This window comes from Myxocyprinus asiaticus, chromosome 37 (genome assembly GCF_019703515.2).
Source record: "Myxocyprinus asiaticus isolate MX2 ecotype Aquarium Trade chromosome 37, UBuf_Myxa_2, whole genome shotgun sequence".
Lineage (NCBI taxonomy): Eukaryota > Metazoa > Chordata > Actinopteri > Cypriniformes > Catostomidae > Myxocyprinus > Myxocyprinus asiaticus.
In genome coordinates, this window is record NC_059380.1 from 38,997,297 (window position 1) to 39,017,208 (window position 19,912).

The window sequence follows — 19,912 nt, forward strand, 5'->3', positions numbered from 1 at the left end:
TTCCTCTGTCTCTCTCTCTCCAGGCCTCTTGCTTTTATACACCTGATTATTCACTTTACTGAAGATCGCTCAACGTCTGTCTTGCGTCATAATGGTCCCAGCAGAATACATGCACTGGGTGATCTGGTGGTCAAACTTAAATTGAATTTCATGGAATAATGTATAGTTGAGAATGATGCTGACTCATTAGACTCAGGCGTTATTATTATATTAACAATTTTTATTGCTAATGCTTAAGCCTTTAAACATGTGCATACATGTTGGAACAACCCCTAACCCTACACTCCATTGTAGCGGTGACTTTTGCATGGGCATGCACTTTATTAACATCTAGTTAGTGATTTTAGCTTTATGAAAGAGTCTGTAATGTTCTTGTTTTGCATAATTTGTTGGAAAAAGTCACTTAATTCAGGTACTATGTGTTGATGGTTGAAAAATGTTGAATGCATATTGTCATATTTCAGAGTTCAGGACAGTCTCTGATGGTAATTCAGCATCTTCATTAGATTGAGAGAGGTATGACGTGATGAGTGTTGTATCATGGTCATTATGGAAGCATCAGTCAATCATATTAGAGGATTCTGCAGGTCTGCTAATCTAATATTACTGCCGAATAATTCTCTCAACACACTGTATCCAGGTCAATTGACAGTATGAAAGGTAATTTACTTCAAGTAGAAATAGCTTATAAAAGTCTGGAATGAACTGAATAGCTGATGCTGTACTTGGAAAAACCCATATGAACTTCTTTTTTCTGTGGAATACAAAAGGAGGTGTTAGGCCGAATTATAGCCTCACATTTTATTGCCTCTTTTTTCAATACAATGAAAGTGATTGTGATTGAGACTAAAAATCATACTGCCTAACATCTCCTTTAATTTTGGAGGGAACTAAACCTTTAATAACCTAAGTATACAACCAATATAGACACCACAGATTTTTGTCTCTCCTGGGTGGCTGTTAAGGCCTTGATATACTTTCAGAGAAGTTCTTCTTCTTTCTTTTTTTCAGGGGTAAAAATAATTTCTAAACAGCTGAGCAACGGTATACTATTTCCAAACATTTAGTCACCCACAACCGCTGTGGGACTGCATTTAGAAGAACTTTTAAATATGTGCATGCTCAGTAAAACCTTAACTAATGTGACATTAAAATGCATTATCAATGACTTTATTCCTCATTCTATGAGTAGAATTCATACGAGGTCAGTAAAAGAAGCTGTTTTAACCACTCGATGATGATTTGAAATAGTATATTTGGAGTAGAAAATGTTTAATTTGTCTTGTTTAAATTCTGAATGAATGATGCTAATGCGCTACCATGCTATATGTGGCCATAATATGCACCGATTACACTCTGTTATTGTGATTTATGATGACACTGATACTATTGAAAAGTTGAGTGTTTAAAAGTGTTTAAGGAACAATATGTAACATTGACATCAAGCATTTAAAATGTGTACTGCAGTCCAAATTCAAAATATTGGAGAGAGTTGTCTCCCCCGCCCCCTCTTCCTCAGACTCTAAGCTCACGCGGGTTAACAGATTGAGGACACGCAACAGGAACCAGCAAACTGACAATGGTAAACGACGAGACTTACACTGTAATTGATTTGCTAATGTATATGTTTGCAATGTTTTGATTGTTTGCAAATTATAAACCAGCTCATGTGGATTTTTTATAACTCTGTCAACGTTAGCTAGGGGTGTCAAAATACTATTGGGAAATGGGCAGTGGACGGGATCACACAGGCCAAAACACAAACAGAATTTCTGGCCCAGAACTGACATTTCAAAGTAGAATATACTGGCTGAAGCATTATTTTCGGTGACGCCAGTATTTCAACTTAGCAAGTTTCCTAAATCTCTGATAACATATTATGATCATTTGATGCTTTAGTACAGTAAAAACATTACATATTGCACCTTTAATGTGCAGAATAAAGACAAAAGAATGATGATAGAGGGATATCTTTCTTCAGACAGATGGCACATGAGTGAATTGGCACTTGAGGGTATTTAAGTAGATTTGATTGCTTTTATAGACTAATTAAACTAAAACAAAAACAAAAATAAAAATCGCATGACATGGTCTTGGAAAATGTCTCTATGCGAACGATCGTACAGTGTAAATATTTTATCGTTTGCTAGATTGCTTAGAAAACTACTAGCACAACATTCCTCAACAAACCAAATGACTCGAGATGCTGCGGAAAAATTTACAAACCTACTTTTTATACTAAAGGTTAGGTGTTTGTTCAAATCACTAACCCTGAGTGAGCAATAGTAATAGTGATGATCACTATCAACAATCAGTTGGTTTTGTGTTATTATATGGTTACTTTTTGAAACACTGCAATATGATGTAATAACTGACTCAAGTATCCATCGGAAACAGGTGTGGAATGGATAGACAGGTGTAAATCGTCATCAGTATGTGAGTGGTGGTCTGAACTGTGTTTGGTATCTTGTAGCAGACTGACTGCTATTACGATGGCCTGCAAGTTTGCAATGACCCCCTGAGGACCTCATTTCCTGCGGCTGCATCAAAGGGACAGTCAGATCAGATCTCTGGATTACAGCGATCGAAAAACCAGATATGGAAGTTAGCCACTAATTAAGAAGGTGCTTTTTGTTTTTTGTTTTTATGCCTGATTTTGTCCTAATAATGCGATACCCTTAAAGGAATAGTTCACCTGAAAATGAAAATCCTCTCACCATTTACTCACCCTCATGCCATCCCAGATGTGTATGACTTTCTTTCTTCTGCTGGGCACAAATTAAGATTTTTAGAAGAATATCTTATAGCTATAAGACTCCAGTGGTTTAATCCATGTCTTCTGAAGAGATCCAATCGGTTTTGGGTGAGAACAGACCAAAATATAACTCCTTTTTCACTGTACATCTTCCCATTGCAGTCGGCATGATCAGGATTTCAAGCTCGATTACACTTCTTAGTGCTTGATGCATGCGCACAGGGCTAGATGGCGCTATAGGAGGTGTAATCGAGCTTGAAATCGTGATCGGCAAGGAAACTGCTGATGTCAAGATGTATAAGTAAAAAGGTGTTGTATTTTGGTCTGTTTTCACCCAGGCTTGATTGAATCACTTCAGAAGACATGGATTTAACCACTGGATTATCACGTATTACTTTTATGCTGCCTTTGTATGCTTTTTTTGAGCTTCAAAGTTCTGGCCACCATTCACTTGCATTGTATGGACCTACAGAGCAGAGATATTCTTCTAAAAATCTTCATTTGTGTTCTGCAGAAGAAAGAAAGTCATACACATCTGGGATGGCATTGGGGTGAGTAAATAGTGAGAGAATTTTCATGTTTTAGCGAACTATTCCTTTAAGCTGTAGTCATAATCATAGTTTTCTGAAACTAGATTTGATAACTACATTTTCTCATGAAACAAATGTGAGTGTTGTTTGCCTGTGAAAAACTTGCTGCCACAATGCTAAGATGTTCTAGGTGATTACTAGGACATTGCTAGGTGGTTGTTAGGGTGTTAGAGATGGTTGCTAGGTGGTCACTTACTGGCGCTGGTCAAAAAAGCCCACCCCATCTCTGTGATATTCTGGTCTGCAGTGTTGGGGAGTAGTTTGCTAAAAGTAGCAAAGCTAATGCTGCATTCATGTGTTATCGGAATTATCTTAAATACGAGTTTCCTATTTGGAAATTGCACATGAACGACCCTTTAAGGATAACGACAGGAAAACTGTGAGATAACTTTAATACACGAGTTTCCGAGTTGAGAGGAGTCGTAAACTTTCAACATGGTGGAGGAGATTACTGTTTCTGTAGTGAATGATTATTTTTTCTAAATACAGCTTATTGTTAGCACTTGTTGTTTTGGTCATATACATTTACGTGTATCAGCAACCATTTGTTGCATATTGTAAATTTTTACACTAAGAAAATAGGGTTATGGGGGGGGGTGGGTTGGGGGAGGTAACCCCCCCAATAATCAAAACAAGCAAATACAACCACCCCCCCACCCCCAAGGTGTCAGTAGCATGACAGTAGCTCAGGATTTTCACAGTAGTTTAGCTTTTCTTGTAACAAGCTAAATTTTTCATCGAGCAGTGCTGTAGTATCAAATAATGCTATGTTTGTCACTGTATTGTGAATGTAGCAATGCAGCCGAGGGAGAAATCAAACACGCTCTCCTGAATGGTCCTCTCTCTCTCTCTCTCTCTCTCTCTCTCTCTCTCTCTCTCTCTCTCATGGAGCACTGGGAAATTCTAATCTTTTAAGTAAATTGGTTCTTTCAGACAGTTCATGTAAAAGATTGAATGAACAGTTTGCTTAGATTTAGCATTGAGAATGGCAATTCATTTTAGTGAGTTGGTTCTTTCACACAGTTCATGTAAATGAACTAGTTCATATAAATGATTCACTCATCACTGGGTCCCTTGAAGCCTTAAAAGGACCTTCTTTATTGAAGCAAATTATTTCATAAATAGCTGCTGTTTATCACTATATTTCAATTAAGTTATATAAAATACAGTGTTTTCCATTTTATTAGTGTAAATTAAGTACAAATTTATGTTAAATTTAATTTTGCCACCCTATTTGTTTAACCCTTAAAAAAATATGATTTTACTATAGTAATATTGTTGTAACCATGACTGTAGTAACCATGGTTCATTTTGTGGTTACTATGGCTTTGCTAAAAAAAACATAGTTAAACTATGGTTCCTGTTAGAGATCAACCAATAACGTATTTTGCAGATACCATTAACCAAGGTGGTGGGAAAGGTCGATAACCCATTAATCGGCCGATAATTTTTTTTAATGGATTATTAGAATGTCAAAAAATAAATTACAAAATAAATAAATAAAATAAAATAAATCTTCTTCTTTCCTTACTATGACAGGCACAGACAAAGAGTCCAAAATGAATAAAATCTCAGATGCAGTTTATTGTTAAACCAAAATACCAGAAATAACCTGAAAAACAAATGAAGATTTGGTGCATAACATGGGACTCTTAAGTATAAACATGCCTGAAATACACCAGGGACTCTTATTTTGAAATTATTAAAAAACTATCAGCACAGATTTTTGCCAATAACGATAGTTCCAAAAAGCAAATATCGGCACCGGTTAATCGGTAAAACCGATACATCGGTCTACCACTAGTTCCTGTAGTAAAACCATGGTTAATTTTCATAAGGGAGTGTCACTTATATACAGTATATACATTTTAGGTGATATTATCAAATTCTGCAATCAGATCTTCTGATCCAATCCAATTGTTACACATCTAAAATTATGTTCTTTAAATAGCTTCAGTGTTGCCTGCTACTTTTTGTTAGTAGCGTGAAGTGTGGTAACTACTTTCCAAAAGAGTAGCATGACTGTAATTTAACTACTACTAAGTTATGAATAACTTCAAAGTTTCTGTGTGGCCCCATCAAGTGTTTTTGTACTGGGGCCAAAAGATCCTATTTACTGCCAATGGTTAGGGCTTTGTTCTAATTATTAACAATAATAATATTGATAATTGCCTTAGCAAACACTTACAACCTCCATAAGGAATCCAAATCTTTTATCTCTTAGTTTTCAGAATCTCTGTTGCTGTTTGCAGGCTGCATTTTAGATTTGACATGTTCAGTTTCCTCCCTGCTTTAAGGCTGAACTGTGTGATAAATTACACAATAATCGCTTGTCTCGCTATATGTCACAAACAGACAGCAAGTGGTTCAATCCTAAATCGGTCCTGAGTGGTTGTGAAAAGGGCAGTTCATGTGACATTTGAACCTGTGCCTCTGTTAATAGCTAAGCTGCTTCCTTTGAAGTACCAGCAGATTTCTCTGAAGTGCACTCAATTGGTATGAAATAAATGGCAACAGTTTGATATATAGAAGAAAGACAAGGCCTAACAAAACATTTTGGTGCCTATTTGTTTTTCCCACATTGAACCTCATGCAATTTCCCAAATTTCCTATTTCAATCAGGTCCTCTGCAGATGATGATAGTGAGATCTGCTGGTCTTTATCAATGCATATGGAGAGACTCTGACCTCAGTATGACGAGGCAAGCTTGTTGTTCATTACGGGAACTTCTCTCACGTATCACTGATGAATCAGGACCATAATCTGAATTAGTGGAAGTGTTTCTCATGCATTAATTGAAGATCTCTTCAAATATTCTCCATCAGTAACTCATTAGTTCTTGAGATAAGGGACCAATCATGTAATACATACAGAAGTCCTATTTATGTTAAAAACAAAATCAAGAAATTCAATAATGATAATAAAAATACTCAAAAAGTGTCACGGTCCTGTCACTCTGTCAGTCTAGGTTTTGTCTGACCGTGGCATTATCGTTCCATGTCTGTCTTGTGTTTCGTTGTCTGTCTTTGTGTGGGTGCACGGTTTCGGTTGTATTCCCTGCCGTGCGCTCTTCGGTCTGTCTTGTTTCATGTTGGGAGCATGGTGTCTGGGTCCTGACTTCCTGTCTGGTTCGGTTTCGGTCGGTGTCAGAATCCGGACACTCATGCTCCATGTCTGTATGTTATTGACATGGGTGCATCTCGCTTATGTCATCTTCGCAGCTTGCACTCATGTCAATAGTTTGTCTGTCTCTCGTGAACACAGGTGCGCCTCGTGTTGCATTGCACGCCCGGGTCGCAGTCTGTATTCATATTGTGCTGAGGTTTGGTCACTTCGGTCTAAGGTGTCGGGTGTGTGTGTGTGTGGCCAAACTCTCACACAGGTGTCCTGTCTTGTTTTTGTTACCTGTTGTGTGCATCGCGTGGTGTTTGCCTCGCGATGTACACTCAGGTTTCATTTAGTGTGAGAATGCGTGGCATCGCTTTGTTTGGCATTGCTACGCATTCTCTTGCCTTGTTTGTTGGGTTGCATGGGCGTATATTGCCTCATTGTCTTGACGATGTGTGCTCATGCAATCAGGTGTTTTGTTGTTTTGTGAGAGCACATGGCTTTGTTTTGTTTCTGTATCGCCGCGTGTCTCTCTGTCTTCGGTCATACCCCGCCTCCTTGTTTGCTTATTATTTGTTAATTTGCCATACCTGTCCCCTATTAACCCGTGTGATTTCTCTCCCTATTTTAGTCTCCTCGTGTTTGCTGTCCAGTGCCAGTCCGTCTTGTTTCCAGTCTTGTGTCCTCATTTATTCCAGTTGGTCTTGCCTGTCAGTTTCCTGTCTCATTTTTATCCTGCTCCTAACCCAGTGCGGCCGGTCCTGTTTCCTGCCGCCTTCTGCCCCCGCCTTGGTTCATTCGTTTTCTCCTACGGGGTTGTTTATGTTTGTTTCCCCACTGTGGGAGTTTTAGTTTGTTTTTTGCCCTTCTTGTTTGTATTAAAAATTCATTTATTTTAACTCTGCGTTTGGGTCCTGAGCCTCTCTTATTCCCGACAAAAAGTTAAATCTAAAGGAAATATGTATACTCAGGGCATTTATTACTTATATTTTTTGAATAATTTAATTAGATTTTTTAAAATGCATGCTCTATACTTGGAAGTTCATGTAACTTAACCTGTCCTCAGTGAGAGGATGTTAAACTGCCAAGCAAAATGTTTTAAAATAAATATAAATATCAAATGAAAGGTAGAGATCTGTAAGATATCAAACAATACATTAAGTAAACTTTAAATTATACTTTCTATAAAACGCTGCCTATCAAGGTTGTGTCGTCAACTCCGTCAGATTTTTTTATAATCCTGAAAAAATTAGACAATGTCATGGTCAGCTATTACTCTGAGTACCCCTTTCCCACTTCCTGCTCATGGTGGATGCAACAGTAGGACACGTGGTCTGGTAAGTTTGATATTTTTTTTATATTTCAAACAAACATTGTTGAAGTCTCTGCGGTCACAGCTTCAACATGTCAAATCAGTCATCCCATTGTAAAGATTTCTGTCAAGAATTATGTAATCATTTTGTTATTTTAGTTTAGGTTTTTTAAAAACCTGTTCCCTTACATGGTTCGTTATATGAGACCTTTGTCTACAAATATATCCATTTCAAATTAATTTAGTATTTAAAAATAAAATAATAACAAAAACTAAGATTTAAAACATGTTTTGCCCTTATCTCAAGAATCAGTGAACTTTCAGGCATACTTACTCAGAGGACTGTTGTGTTTTGAGAGCAATCAGATGGATGGATAATATATAACCAATGCATTTCCTACATTTATTCACTACAGTAAATATTCTGTTGTTGTGCATTGTGCCATGGCATTAGTCTAAAATTGGATTCAATAACAGTTTGAAATATGTCTTTCTCTTCTTGGTCACATATTAGCATTTTTCTGCATTTCCTAACTGATTGTCATGTTGTGACAAGAAAAAACGCTGTGTATCAGTACCAGTTCCAGGATGTGCTGTTCATGTAGCGGTCATCTCCTGCTGTTCGGATCAACACTGTGCTGTAATTACACTTCATTAGATTTCAGAGCTGAGACATACCACTTACAACATTACAGCTGTTGCTTAGATTCAGTTCAAGGAATGATAGACTACTCTTGACGTGTCTATCTCTACTACAGTACTACTCATACTATTTTTGCAGTATGTGTATTTTGCACAGTGAGCACATTGATGAATGTCCTAGTACAACTTTTGCTGAAATATACAGTATACAAGAAAGCACACTGCATGGAATATGGTATTCAGTGCAATGCACTCATTCGAGGAATGAACTGGAAGTTATGTCAGGCGTGATTTTTAACATCTCTTTCTTGATTCATTATTTGATCTGACTGTTGTACATAATTAAACGGTTTATTGTGCTAGCATATTGTGATAGCAACTTCAAAGCACACAACGGTTTCAAAATGTAAGTTTGAGGTATAAATGTGTGTACTTTCTTATTGAAGAAAAAATCGTGAAAGCAGCTCAGTCCGATTCATTCAGACCACTATCTCACTGAATCATTCGCAGCGGTTTCTCACTCAGAAAGGGTACTTTCACACTTGGTTTGATTGCTTGTTCCGAACCCTGGTTTTTAACTCCCCCTGCACCCGCTGGTCATGAAAAATTATTATACCATAATAATTGCGATCGGCAGCATGTAAATGCACAAATTATACACCATCAACAGGGGTTCACTTTATCAATTTAGGATGATTGCGAAAGAACCGGTGATTTGGGTGTGATTCACTGGTGTGCGCCCGAATTCAGAAAACAGCGTTCCAATTGAACCGAACTCTGACATTAAATGAACCCTGGTGTGCACCAAAAATGCTAGTGTGAAAGCACGCTAAAACAGTATTGAGATCTCGAAGAACACTCTGCTGGATTAATTGGATATTTACCTACAATCATTTAAAACAAAAGGCCACTTTTTTGAGAGGTAAATTTGAGAAACTACAACTGATGCTGTCATGGGAATACGGGGCCGTTCACACCGAAAGTGTTTTTGCATCTGCCCATGCTCTTTTTCAGTTGTATTCCTATGCTAACATGTGCTTGGTGGACATCTTTGACCATTGCACTGCATATCGCTGTCTTTTTAGCATCAAAAATATATTTTGTTAAAAAGAACTTTCAGAAAGAAACGTGTCTTGTTTTTTGTTTTGTTTTGTTTTTTATGCAAGAAAGTGTCTGGTCTGAACGGCCTCCAAGTCTTTTTAGAAATGCTTTAGTCATTAGTTACATGAATGATACACTGAAGCAACTGTAAAAATACTTCTCTCAATATTACCACAGTTGAATGGTTTGGTGTTGTTTTTGCACAAAAAACAAAACAAACAAACAATAAATTTATTCTTACAGGCAGAAGTAAGCAGAAATGCTTACTTAACTTACAATTAATGGAATACACTGATCAGCCACAACATTAAAACCACTGAGAGGTGAAGTGAATAACTTTGATTATCTCATTACAATGGCACCTGTCAAGGGGTGGGATATATTAGGCAGCAAGTGAACAGTCAGTTCTTGAATTTCATGTGTTGGAAGCAGGAAAAATGGGCAAGCGTAAGGATCTGAGTGACTTTAACAAGGGCCAAATTGTGACAGCTAGTCGACTGGGTCAGAGCATCTCTAAAACGGCAGGTTTTGTGGGGTGTTACCGGTATGCAGTGGTTAGTACCTACCAAAAGTGGTTAAAGGAAGGACCGGTGAACCGGCAACAGGGTCATGGGTGCCCAAGGCTCACTGATGCGCATGGGGAGCGAAGGCTAGCCCATCTGTTCCGATCCCACAGAAGAGCTACTGTAGCACAAACTGCTGAAAAACGTAATGCCGGCCATGATGGAAAGGTGTCAGAACACACAGTGCATTGCAGCTTGCTGCGTGTGTGACTGCGTATCCGCAGACTGATCAGAATGCCCATGCTGACCCCTGTCCACTGCCGAAAGCGCCTACAATGGGCACGTGAGCATCAGAACTGGACCATGGAGCAATGGAAGAAGGTGGCCTGGTCTGATGAATCACGTTTTCTTTTAGATCATGTGGACGGCTGGGTGCGTGTGCGTTGTTTACCTGGGGAAAAGATGGCAGCAGGATGCAATATGGGAAGAAGGCAGGCCAGCAGAGGCAGTGTGATGCTCTGGGCAATGTTCTGCTGGGGAACCATGGGTTCTGGCATGTGGATGTTACTTTGACATGTACCACCTACCTAAAGATTGTTGCAGACCACGTACACCCCTTCATGGCAGCGGTATTCCTGATGGCAGTGGCCTCTTTCAACAGGATAATGTGCCCTGACACACTGCAAAAATTGTTCAGGAATGGTTTGAGGAACATGACAAAGAGTTCAAGGTGTTGACTTGGCCTCCAAATTCCCCAGATCTCAATCCGATTGAGCATCTATGGGATGTGCTGGACCAACAAGTCCGATCCATGGAGGCCCCACCTCTCAACTTACAGGACTTAAAAGGATCTGCTACTAATGCATTGGTGCCAGATACCGCAGGACACCTTCAGAGGTTTTGTGGAGTCCATGCCTCAATGGGTCAGAGCTGTTTTGGTGGCACAAGGGGGACCTACACGATATTAAGCAGGTGGTTTCAATGTTGTGGCTGATCAGTGTAAAGTAGTGCAATTGAGGAAATCGTAAACAATTTGAAAGTAAAGGTTTAGATTCACTCACTGCATATTCAGTATGTCACATTTAATACATTATTGTTAGGTTTTTATGTCTATTTTAGTTAAAGTACAGTTTAACAGAAATGTTTATTTGACTTACAATAAATGGAATACAATAATACACAGAAGCTGGTAGTCTGTATTGCCATGCAAAGCCACATTGACACTTTCACTCATTACAGTCATTACATTGCTTAATTGAATTTGAGAAAGATTTTACAAGCAATTTAATTTCATTCATTCAGATTGTCAGTTTCATTGAGTCAACATAATTTAGTTAAATTAGTTCAAATTAATGTACTAATAGTAGTTTTAACTTAATTAGGTTTGTCAAACTCAATTTAATAATGTTTAATTTAATTAATTTTGGTTCAACTTAATAGCATTAGTATATATGCCAGGTGAGCAAGTGCAAGGACAGTGAAAATGTTGCACTGTTAATTGGATCTTATGGAGCTAAACAACCCTCAAATCAAACATCACTTGAACGTAAAAGTCCATCCTCAGCCTAAGCACAAGCACCAATTTTCAGCACAATAGCTATGTTTCCATCCAAGTTGCGAATTTAATTTATGCGAAAAACCACATTATTGCAAAAAATATGTGCAAATAAAGCCGCGTTTCCATCCAAGGGTGTTCAAAAGGATGAAATCGTCACTTCTGGGGAATTGTAGCCACTGTGAGTGTTTTTAAATAAAATATTTGCGGTTTAGAGCACGCAGACAAAACACTCTGAAGAACTCTTCTGGGAGCGCTATATACTGTATATGCATTCATCCATCCTTATGACTACACTGTGCAGATCTATAAGATATTTTTCATAAGTGTCAATAAACCTTCTCTTCCATACAGTTCAAGTATGTTTTCGACTTATTTGCTCTGCAAACTCTTTGTAGGCTTTGGATTTTCTAGATACCGTTATTTCAGGATGACCAGAGCAACATTTCAGATGCTGTGATTGGTCCGCTGGTTAGTCCAGTAATGAACGAGTTTTTCAGTAACGTTAACTTTTTGATGAGCAACTTTTATTCCTAACAAATTCAATGAGTTTATTCGGTAAATGTGTTTCCATCATAGTTTATGCGCATTTCTTCTTATCAAATAAAAAATGTATCCACCTCAAATGAGCATATACATTTTTTGCGTATTTTGGAGATTTATTCGCATCTTGGTGTTTCCATCCAGCAGTTTTTATGCGATATCCCAAAATGCACATTAAAAAACATTGATGGAAACATAAAATAACACTTAATTTCAACATTTGTTCACCCCATCCAGTCCCATGCAAAGCATGCTGGGAAATGGAAATGCTCTGCCCAGTTTCATCAATGCTACAAAAGGTTTTCACGTAGTCCCAACTCAAATGGATTAAGTAAACTTATATTTTACAAATTTAATTGGATAGAATGGAATGAAATCAAGAATTGTGCAAAATTTTGTTTTTGTAATTTTTATTTTTGACTGGTAATATTGTTTAAACAACAACATAAGCAAATAATATACAGTATGAGGTATTTTTGATATGAGCCTAGAGTCAGTTTAGTTGTTTACACTACATTTAAAACATTCAATAAGATTGCATAGCCCTATATGAGTCTTGTATCAGACTCTGCCTCTTTTGGTCTTGGTCTTGACTTGGATGAGCTTGTCACAACTACAGCTAAAGTCTCTTAAAGTAATGTTCACCACAGACCTTATTTTACTCATAAATCGAAAACCGCCATTCTAAAAACTCAATGGCAAATTAGCCTTTCGTGTTGACCTACTAATTGATGTTTTGAAGGAACACGGGGTTCCCTTGGTCATGGAAAACCTGGAATTATCAGGGAATTTTAAAATTGTGTTTTCCAGACCTGGAAAATGTATATGAATGAACAAAATCTTAAAAGTTATTGGAATTTCTATAGTGAATATACATTTTTCTGGTCATGCTTTCTAAAATATTTCATTGGCAAAATATTGCTCTTGTGTAGTGAACTTTTTTTAGTCACATTTTTTCCAATTAATTAATAAAAATTATTTACAAATCAGTCTGAATGATTCATTACCGTATCGGTCTGAATCAAAATGGTTTGTTTGTATGAAAAACTCACAAAATCACAAACATAAATGAACTTTTTTATATATAAATATTAGCAAACACACATAACAGTAGCTTTAATGATAAAGTGAGTTTTTTTCTTTTTGTTTTTTTTTTTTAAACATGCTGATTATTATAAAATTGTAATGTAGTAATGGAATGTACTGTTCAACAATAAATCAAAACTATATAAAAAAAAAAAATGGACATCAATCTGTGTGATATAAAAAACATTCATCAGTTAGTTCTTCTGCAACTTCTGTTGTATCTTCACATTTATTGACAGTAAAGGTCATACTTCAGCCTGGCTCCTAGTTTTGTTCCAGCTAGTTTATTTTTGAACAGCTCATCCATTTGTTTACTCTGATCCTTGGTAAAATGATTCTTCCAGTCGCCCACCTCACCTGTTTAGAAGAAGAAAAATACATACAAAAGAAAAATCACAGATCAAATCTCTTTAATATCTGAATTGTTGCTCCTAGATTGCAATGGAGATTAAGTTGTTCTGTTGTTCCTGTGAAAAAGACCTCAGGTAATCTCATATGTGTCTCCTTTACATTTTTAGAAGAGATCTCAACAATGTCTATATATATATATATATATATATATATATATATATATATATATTATTTTTTTTTTTTTTTTTTTTTTTTTTTCACATTTTAGAATAATGCTGAAGTCATTAAAACTATGGAATAACAAATGGAACTATGGGAATTATGTTGTGACTAAACAAAATCCAAAATAAATCAAAACTGTGTTATATTTTAGCATCTTCAAAGTAGTCACCCTTTACCTAGAATTTGCAGACATGTACTCTTGACATTTTCTCAACCAACTTCTTGAGGTATCACCCTGGGATGCTTTTTAAACAGTATTGAAGGAGTTCCCATCTATGTTGGGCACTTATTGGCTGCTTTTCTTTATTATTTGGTCCAAGTCATCAATTTCAAAAACTTTTTTTTTAATTAAATGTTAGATTTATAATGAAATAAATTAATGTGGTGGCACAATTATATTTTTGTCTACAAAACATTTAAGCATACGCCTTCAGATCAAAAGATTTTTAAGATCATGAGAAACATTTCAGGCAAGTGTTTCAAAACTTTTGACCGGTAGTGTATGTCAACAATTTTTGACTATTTCCGTTGCTTAAAGGAATATGAAATGGCAACCTTCGAACAATGACATTTTAGTCTGGAAATTCCTAGAAGTTTCCAAAAGGCACCTGTCCTTCAACAGAACAATATTCTAGTGAAATATGGCAGCATGGTTGTTTGATTTTTAAATCTGTCAGTCTTTTTTCTGGAACATGAGTGGTTCTGTACCTTTACGGAAGAAGACTTGTCCAAAACCTCCATGAGACTTCTGCGAGTTCTCCAGCATGACACTGAATGTGCTCTCTCCAGCGATGCTTCTGATCTGTTCCTCTGACAATGGGAAGTTGAAGAACTCAGCAACTTTCTTCACACCTTCTGATAGGTTCTGCACAAATTGTCACCGCACCAGAAAATCCAAAGTCAAATGTTGCAACACTTTCAAAGTCGACCCATACCTTACGTCCACCCAGAATGTCCCGATTGCATGCACACCAGTATGCTGACAACTCCCAAAATCAACTAACATAAAAGACCCAACAAAGCAAGAAAACCGTGTTTACATGTGTTTTGAAGTAATTGAGTTATTCTGTGCTTTTAACATCAAACCTTGAAGAGACATGCGCACAACACTAGCGAACGACGGTAAAGGTATTTACGCGCAATGCGAAATCGGGGTAATGACAAAAATCTATCCGTGTGGATCGGCTCATTTTTAAGCCATTTATGACTTCACACCGATAAAGGAAAACCATTTAATGTGTTTACATGACCACACATGTTGCTGGCTTATTAAGCTTTATGAGTGTAAGAACATGCATGTAAACACGCTCACTAAGTGTGTTTACCTATACACCAATTTGCTGATAACTACCAAAAATCATCTTATTAAAAGAACCGACAAAGAAAGATAACCGCAGTTACAAGATTTTTGTAATAATCCTTTTATTCTCGGCTTTTGATGTCAAAACATTTACACGCATGCACACAACATCAGTGAATGTGTTTACATGCATCATAAAAATTGGGAAAATGGGCAAAATCTATTTCAACCATCAGTTTATTCTAAAACTGTTTATGACCTTACCCCGATAAAAGAAAACCATTTAAGGGGTTCACAGGACCTCATGTGTTAGGCGTAATCAGTGTTAGATTGTGCATGTACTTTTAATGCACTCAATATTGGGGAACTGCCGTGATTTGATGTGTTTGATCAATGACCAAAGGGGGGAATATTCGGGAAAAACAATGTTTATTCAATTTTATGGCGCTAGTGGCACTAATTATACACTTCAGCTGTAAGTTATTAACATACATTTTCCTTTGAGCAAATGTATAGGTGTCCTAGTAGCATCTTATTTTCTCAAGCGCCTCTAGAGCCCTTTTAAAACTTTTTCATTGTATGAACCAATATTATACAGTTGTACATTCTGTCAGAAGCAAAAATCGAAAAAGGTAACAGTAGCAGTATCAATTTTGGGAAGTTCTTTGTACCACAAGTGGTGTTTAGAGGGCAAATGTCAAAGTGAGAATGAGACATTGAAATTCCGAATCGCAAGCATTGTACAAATGGACAGTCTCACCTGTTTCAGGTCCTCGTATGTCACAATCATCACGTTAGGGTCATCTAGTCGTTTCTCCCAAGCAAGAGCGTGATCAAAATAAGACCCCCAGGGAACTGAAGAGAAGACACAAATAACTCTGCTCAGCTATCTGGTGTTCTTTCTTTATCGTTAAAGGTCCTTTACTGTTCAATCTCTTACTTACCTTCACCAGCCATGAACTCAGAGAAGAACTTGTCCCATGGCTCAGCACTGGGCAGAACTGGGTTTTTGTTCATGAAATGGAAGTATGAGACAAGGGTGTCTTTTGGGTTTCTAAATACCACTAGAATCTGTAAACAGAAGATGCAAAACTAAATACTCCATCTTGACATGGTTACCAAGAGCCTGAATTATTCTTTATCTTTAGCCCCAATAAGTTGTGTCTGTGTTTTTAGATACTCTTAGATTAATTACTTCTGTGAAAATTATCATATTTGGCCCTGTGAGGTATCATTAGCCAAGCTTTGTGTAGGCACCTATTGAATCTTGGGTTTCTTCTTATTCTGGCTGGGAGTCTATGGCAGCCTATAGAACCATATGGTAAAAAGTTGTGAAATTTGGCAAACTGATTGGGGAGGGTCTGAACATTCATACAGGCAATTTTGGGGTTGGTCTTTCAAAATCTCTAGCACCACCTACAGCTCAAATTTGAATTTACATGCCTGCTTTTAACTATTTTGAAAGAGTTTGCATACTTTTTTCTCGCTACTCCTCCTACAAAGTTTGTCGAATTCCAATCAAAATTTGGCTCATATCATTTTCAATCAAATACTTTTAAAAGCAAACAATTACATTTTTGGTGAATTTAAAAAATAAATTCCAAAAAAACTTTTTAGCAAAGTTGCTGCTGAAGACACCAAAGACGCCCTCTTGGCTTTCTTGGCTTTTGCATATTGACATGAAATTCTTTTCCCCCACAGTACCCTTAGAATCTCTTAAATATGGTTGCATACAATGCCATCAACTGGTTAAGTTTTTTTCACTTTCTGCACTTTTCCAATCAAAACTATAGTACTGGGTAAATGTTACATCACCTAATGAATATGTAGGCCAAAAGGTGTAATGCATTGCACTGGTATACATTGGTATTATAATTGCTCTGGTATTGAGTGTTAGGTGACCTCTGTTGTGCATTACAATGTGCATGCAATGTTACTGACCTTTGGTTTCTTTGTAAAAAAAGAGGCAGGCATGTTGTCAGGATGCAAATGAGTTCCCAGAAGTCTTTGTGAAGGCGCTTCGGCCAGTTTCTGCAAGACAAACAGTGTAAAACACTGAACACTGCAACCACAGTATTACACATGCTGTTTTTTAAAGTGATTGTTTGTGCTGTGACTGACCTGTTGAGCATCCGGAGGTAAAAACTCAACCAGAGGGGACCTCTCGGGTGGTGCCTCGTTTTTGCCAGTAGAAGCATTCATGATTTTGCGTAAGACTGCCACCATCCAATTGAAGCCTGTTCCAGGGATAAAACAGAATGGTCAAACAGGACAGATTTAGGATGGTGCCAAAAACAAAAAAACATCCAGTGAGCGGCAGTTCTGTGGATGAAAACACTTTGTTGATGAGAGAGATCAACAGAGAATGGCCAGACTGGTTCGAACTGTCAAAGTCTACGATAACTCAGATTACCGCTCTGTACAATTGTGGTGAGAAGAATTGCATCTCAGAATGTTATAAGGCACAAGGGGGAGCTACACAATATTAGGCAGGTGGTTAGGCAGTTTATATACTGTATATTTCACCATATGAGAATTTTTTTTAATATTTTTGTTATTCACAATATATTTGAAGTTGGAGACACAATGTATGTGCTGACAGGGCACATTTCAATTTAGTCACATTTTTCTCTTCATGCACTCACTTCAATTTAGAACACTTGATTCATCAAATTAAAAAATAACCTAATTTGCATTGAAGTGAGGATAAAAATATTGATGAATGTTGTCACAAATAATAGTTTTTATTTCAGTAAAACTGTAGAATCCTCCAGAGTCAGCCACAGAGGAACACGGAGGAATAAAAAATAAAAATAAAACTAGCAGCACCGATTAATTGATAAAACAGATATATCAGTTTATCTCTAGTCTTATGAACAATTTACACAAACATTTAATCTGATGGTGTACGCAAGAAACCATTCTTACTTAAATTATTACATTCAATTCAATGGCATTTTACATAAGAGTGGTTTTTTGTTCTGCTCATGTATGTAGTTTAACTCAATGTGACAATTAATGTAAGAATGCTTTACAAACAATGTACACAAAAATTAGTTCAGCTTGTTTTTTTATGAATGAGGCCCAATGTGTGTATGGTCTTGTGTGATTTACACAGTTGCTTCATTTTGTCTCAACCACTATTGCTTAAACAACTCACAGATTATTATGTAAGGATTACAAAACACATCTGTACAATGCATTACAAACCATCAGGTTATGAATCTGTTTGTTAATGTAGTGAAATATCAGGGTTTGTATTAGACACAATTGTATTGCTTCAAAATTAGGTTACAGCTGTCAAGAAAGAGAATTTAAGAATGCAGTGCCCTCGAGCAATCGGCGTAAAACTTGACAGGAGTCAGTGCTGTTATGCAACTAGGAAGTAACCTGACTTCTCCAGCTCCAGTTTCCCCAGAACTGCACTAGTTTTAGGGGGTAAAAAACAAACTTTGCACGTACAGTACACATCACACTCTTGCAAATCAAGAAAAAACACTAAATTCCTCTTTTATCACTCACCACATTTAGGGTATGCCACCAGAAGAAGGTCGTCCTCTCTGACTTGCAGGTCTTTTAACTTATCCAGGGTCTCTGGGGGACTCAGGATAGTGGAGTAGAGAACCCCATCTCGCTTGTAAAGTTTGTCTTCATCTTTCATTTTTGACGCTTCCTCCATTCTGGATTTCATTGCACTCATAGGTGCTGTTTGAGTCATTTTGGCAGCAAACCTCTCCTGGTGCTCACTGTAAAGTTGTGACTCTCAGATGGACAGACACAGAGAGTATATATGCTGTATTGCAGGAAGGAGAATCTTAGTGCCATGAAAACCCACCCACATATGCGGAAATTGCGTGCGAAAGATCCATTTCCACCTCACAAGTGGCTGTGATACAACACAAGGGTCAGTGTGAATGATTAATTCCTGTGTGTGTGTGTGTGTGTGTGTGTGTGTGTGTGTGTGTGAGTGTGTGAGTGTGTGACTGACTATGACTATGCCGGATAGTTTTCTTGAAAAGCTGGTTTTGGCAGGGGTGAAAGGTAATGTTAATTCTGTAGTCAGTTTATGTAGCAGAGCTGCTGAAAGGCATGTTGCAATCCCTGAACCATCAAGACGTGTGAATAATAAATAATAAGGTGCACATGTATGTATGTATGTATATATATATATATATATATATATATCGTAAATAGATATATATATATATCGTAAATAGATTTGGATTAGTGCATTTCTTCTAAAATGACGAAAATAGCTTTTATAATCACTAACATATTGTTAGAGACATGTCCCAGTCATATATGCCTTAAAGGAATATTCTGGGTTCAATGCAAGTTAAGCTTAATCGACAGCATTTGTGGCATAATGTTGATTACCACAAAAATAAATTTTGACTCGTCCCTCCTTTCTTTAAAAAAAAAGCAAAAATCTGGGTTACAGTGAGGCACTTACAATGGAAGTGAATGGGGGCTGATTTTTCAACATTAAAATACTGTTTAAAAAATATAGCCACGAGACATAAACAATATGCATGTTAACATGATTTTAGTCTGATAAAATTGCTAACCTTTTCTGTGTAAATTTATAGCCAGTTTTACAACTTCATTGCCATGATGATGTAATGTCAACAAACCCTAAAATGACTGTAAAAATGATGATTTAAAAACTTTACAGCTCAAATAATACATGAGATTTAACACAACAATTAATGTAAGTGCTTTTATAAAATTGTAAGCTTAAAATGTGTGCCTTTAAACACTCCAAAAACTGGCCACATTCACTTTCATTGTAAGTGCCTCACTGTCACAGATTGTTTTTTTTTTTGTTTGTTTGTTTTTGTTTT

The 19,912-nt window shown here is 37.0% G+C and overlaps 1 protein-coding gene across 1 annotated transcript; it reads right to left on the reverse strand.

Moving 5' to 3' along the window:
- Positions 1-12,502: 12,502 nt before the first annotated feature.
- Positions 12,503-18,939, reverse strand: LOC127427911 (sulfotransferase 6B1-like). The gene is made up of 7 exons (XM_051675845.1): positions 18,591-18,939; positions 17,190-17,305; positions 17,010-17,099; positions 16,013-16,139; positions 15,829-15,923; positions 14,477-14,633; positions 12,503-13,552 (listed from the first exon to the last, which is right to left on the reverse strand). The coding sequence occupies exons 1-7, from the start codon at positions 18,784-18,786 to the stop codon at positions 13,425-13,427; spliced, it is 909 nt and encodes a 302-aa protein (XP_051531805.1). The 5' UTR covers positions 18,787-18,939; the 3' UTR covers positions 12,503-13,424.
- Positions 18,940-19,912: the final 973 nt, after the last annotated feature.

Bases quoted from the DNA above. Each gene is read 5' to 3' on its own strand.
- LOC127427911 (XM_051675845.1), bottom strand. From the start codon at position 18,786: ATGACTCAAACAGCACCTATGAGTGCAATGAAATCCAGAATGGAGGAA. The intron at 16,140-17,009 runs GTCAGTAACATT...TTCTGTTTACAG, and splicing joins TTTTTACAAAGAAACCAAAG to ATTCTAGTGGTATTTAGAAA. The intron at 15,924-16,012 runs GTAAGTAAGAGA...TCTTCTCTTCAG, and splicing joins TGAGTTCATGGCTGGTGAAG to TTCCCTGGGGGTCTTATTTT.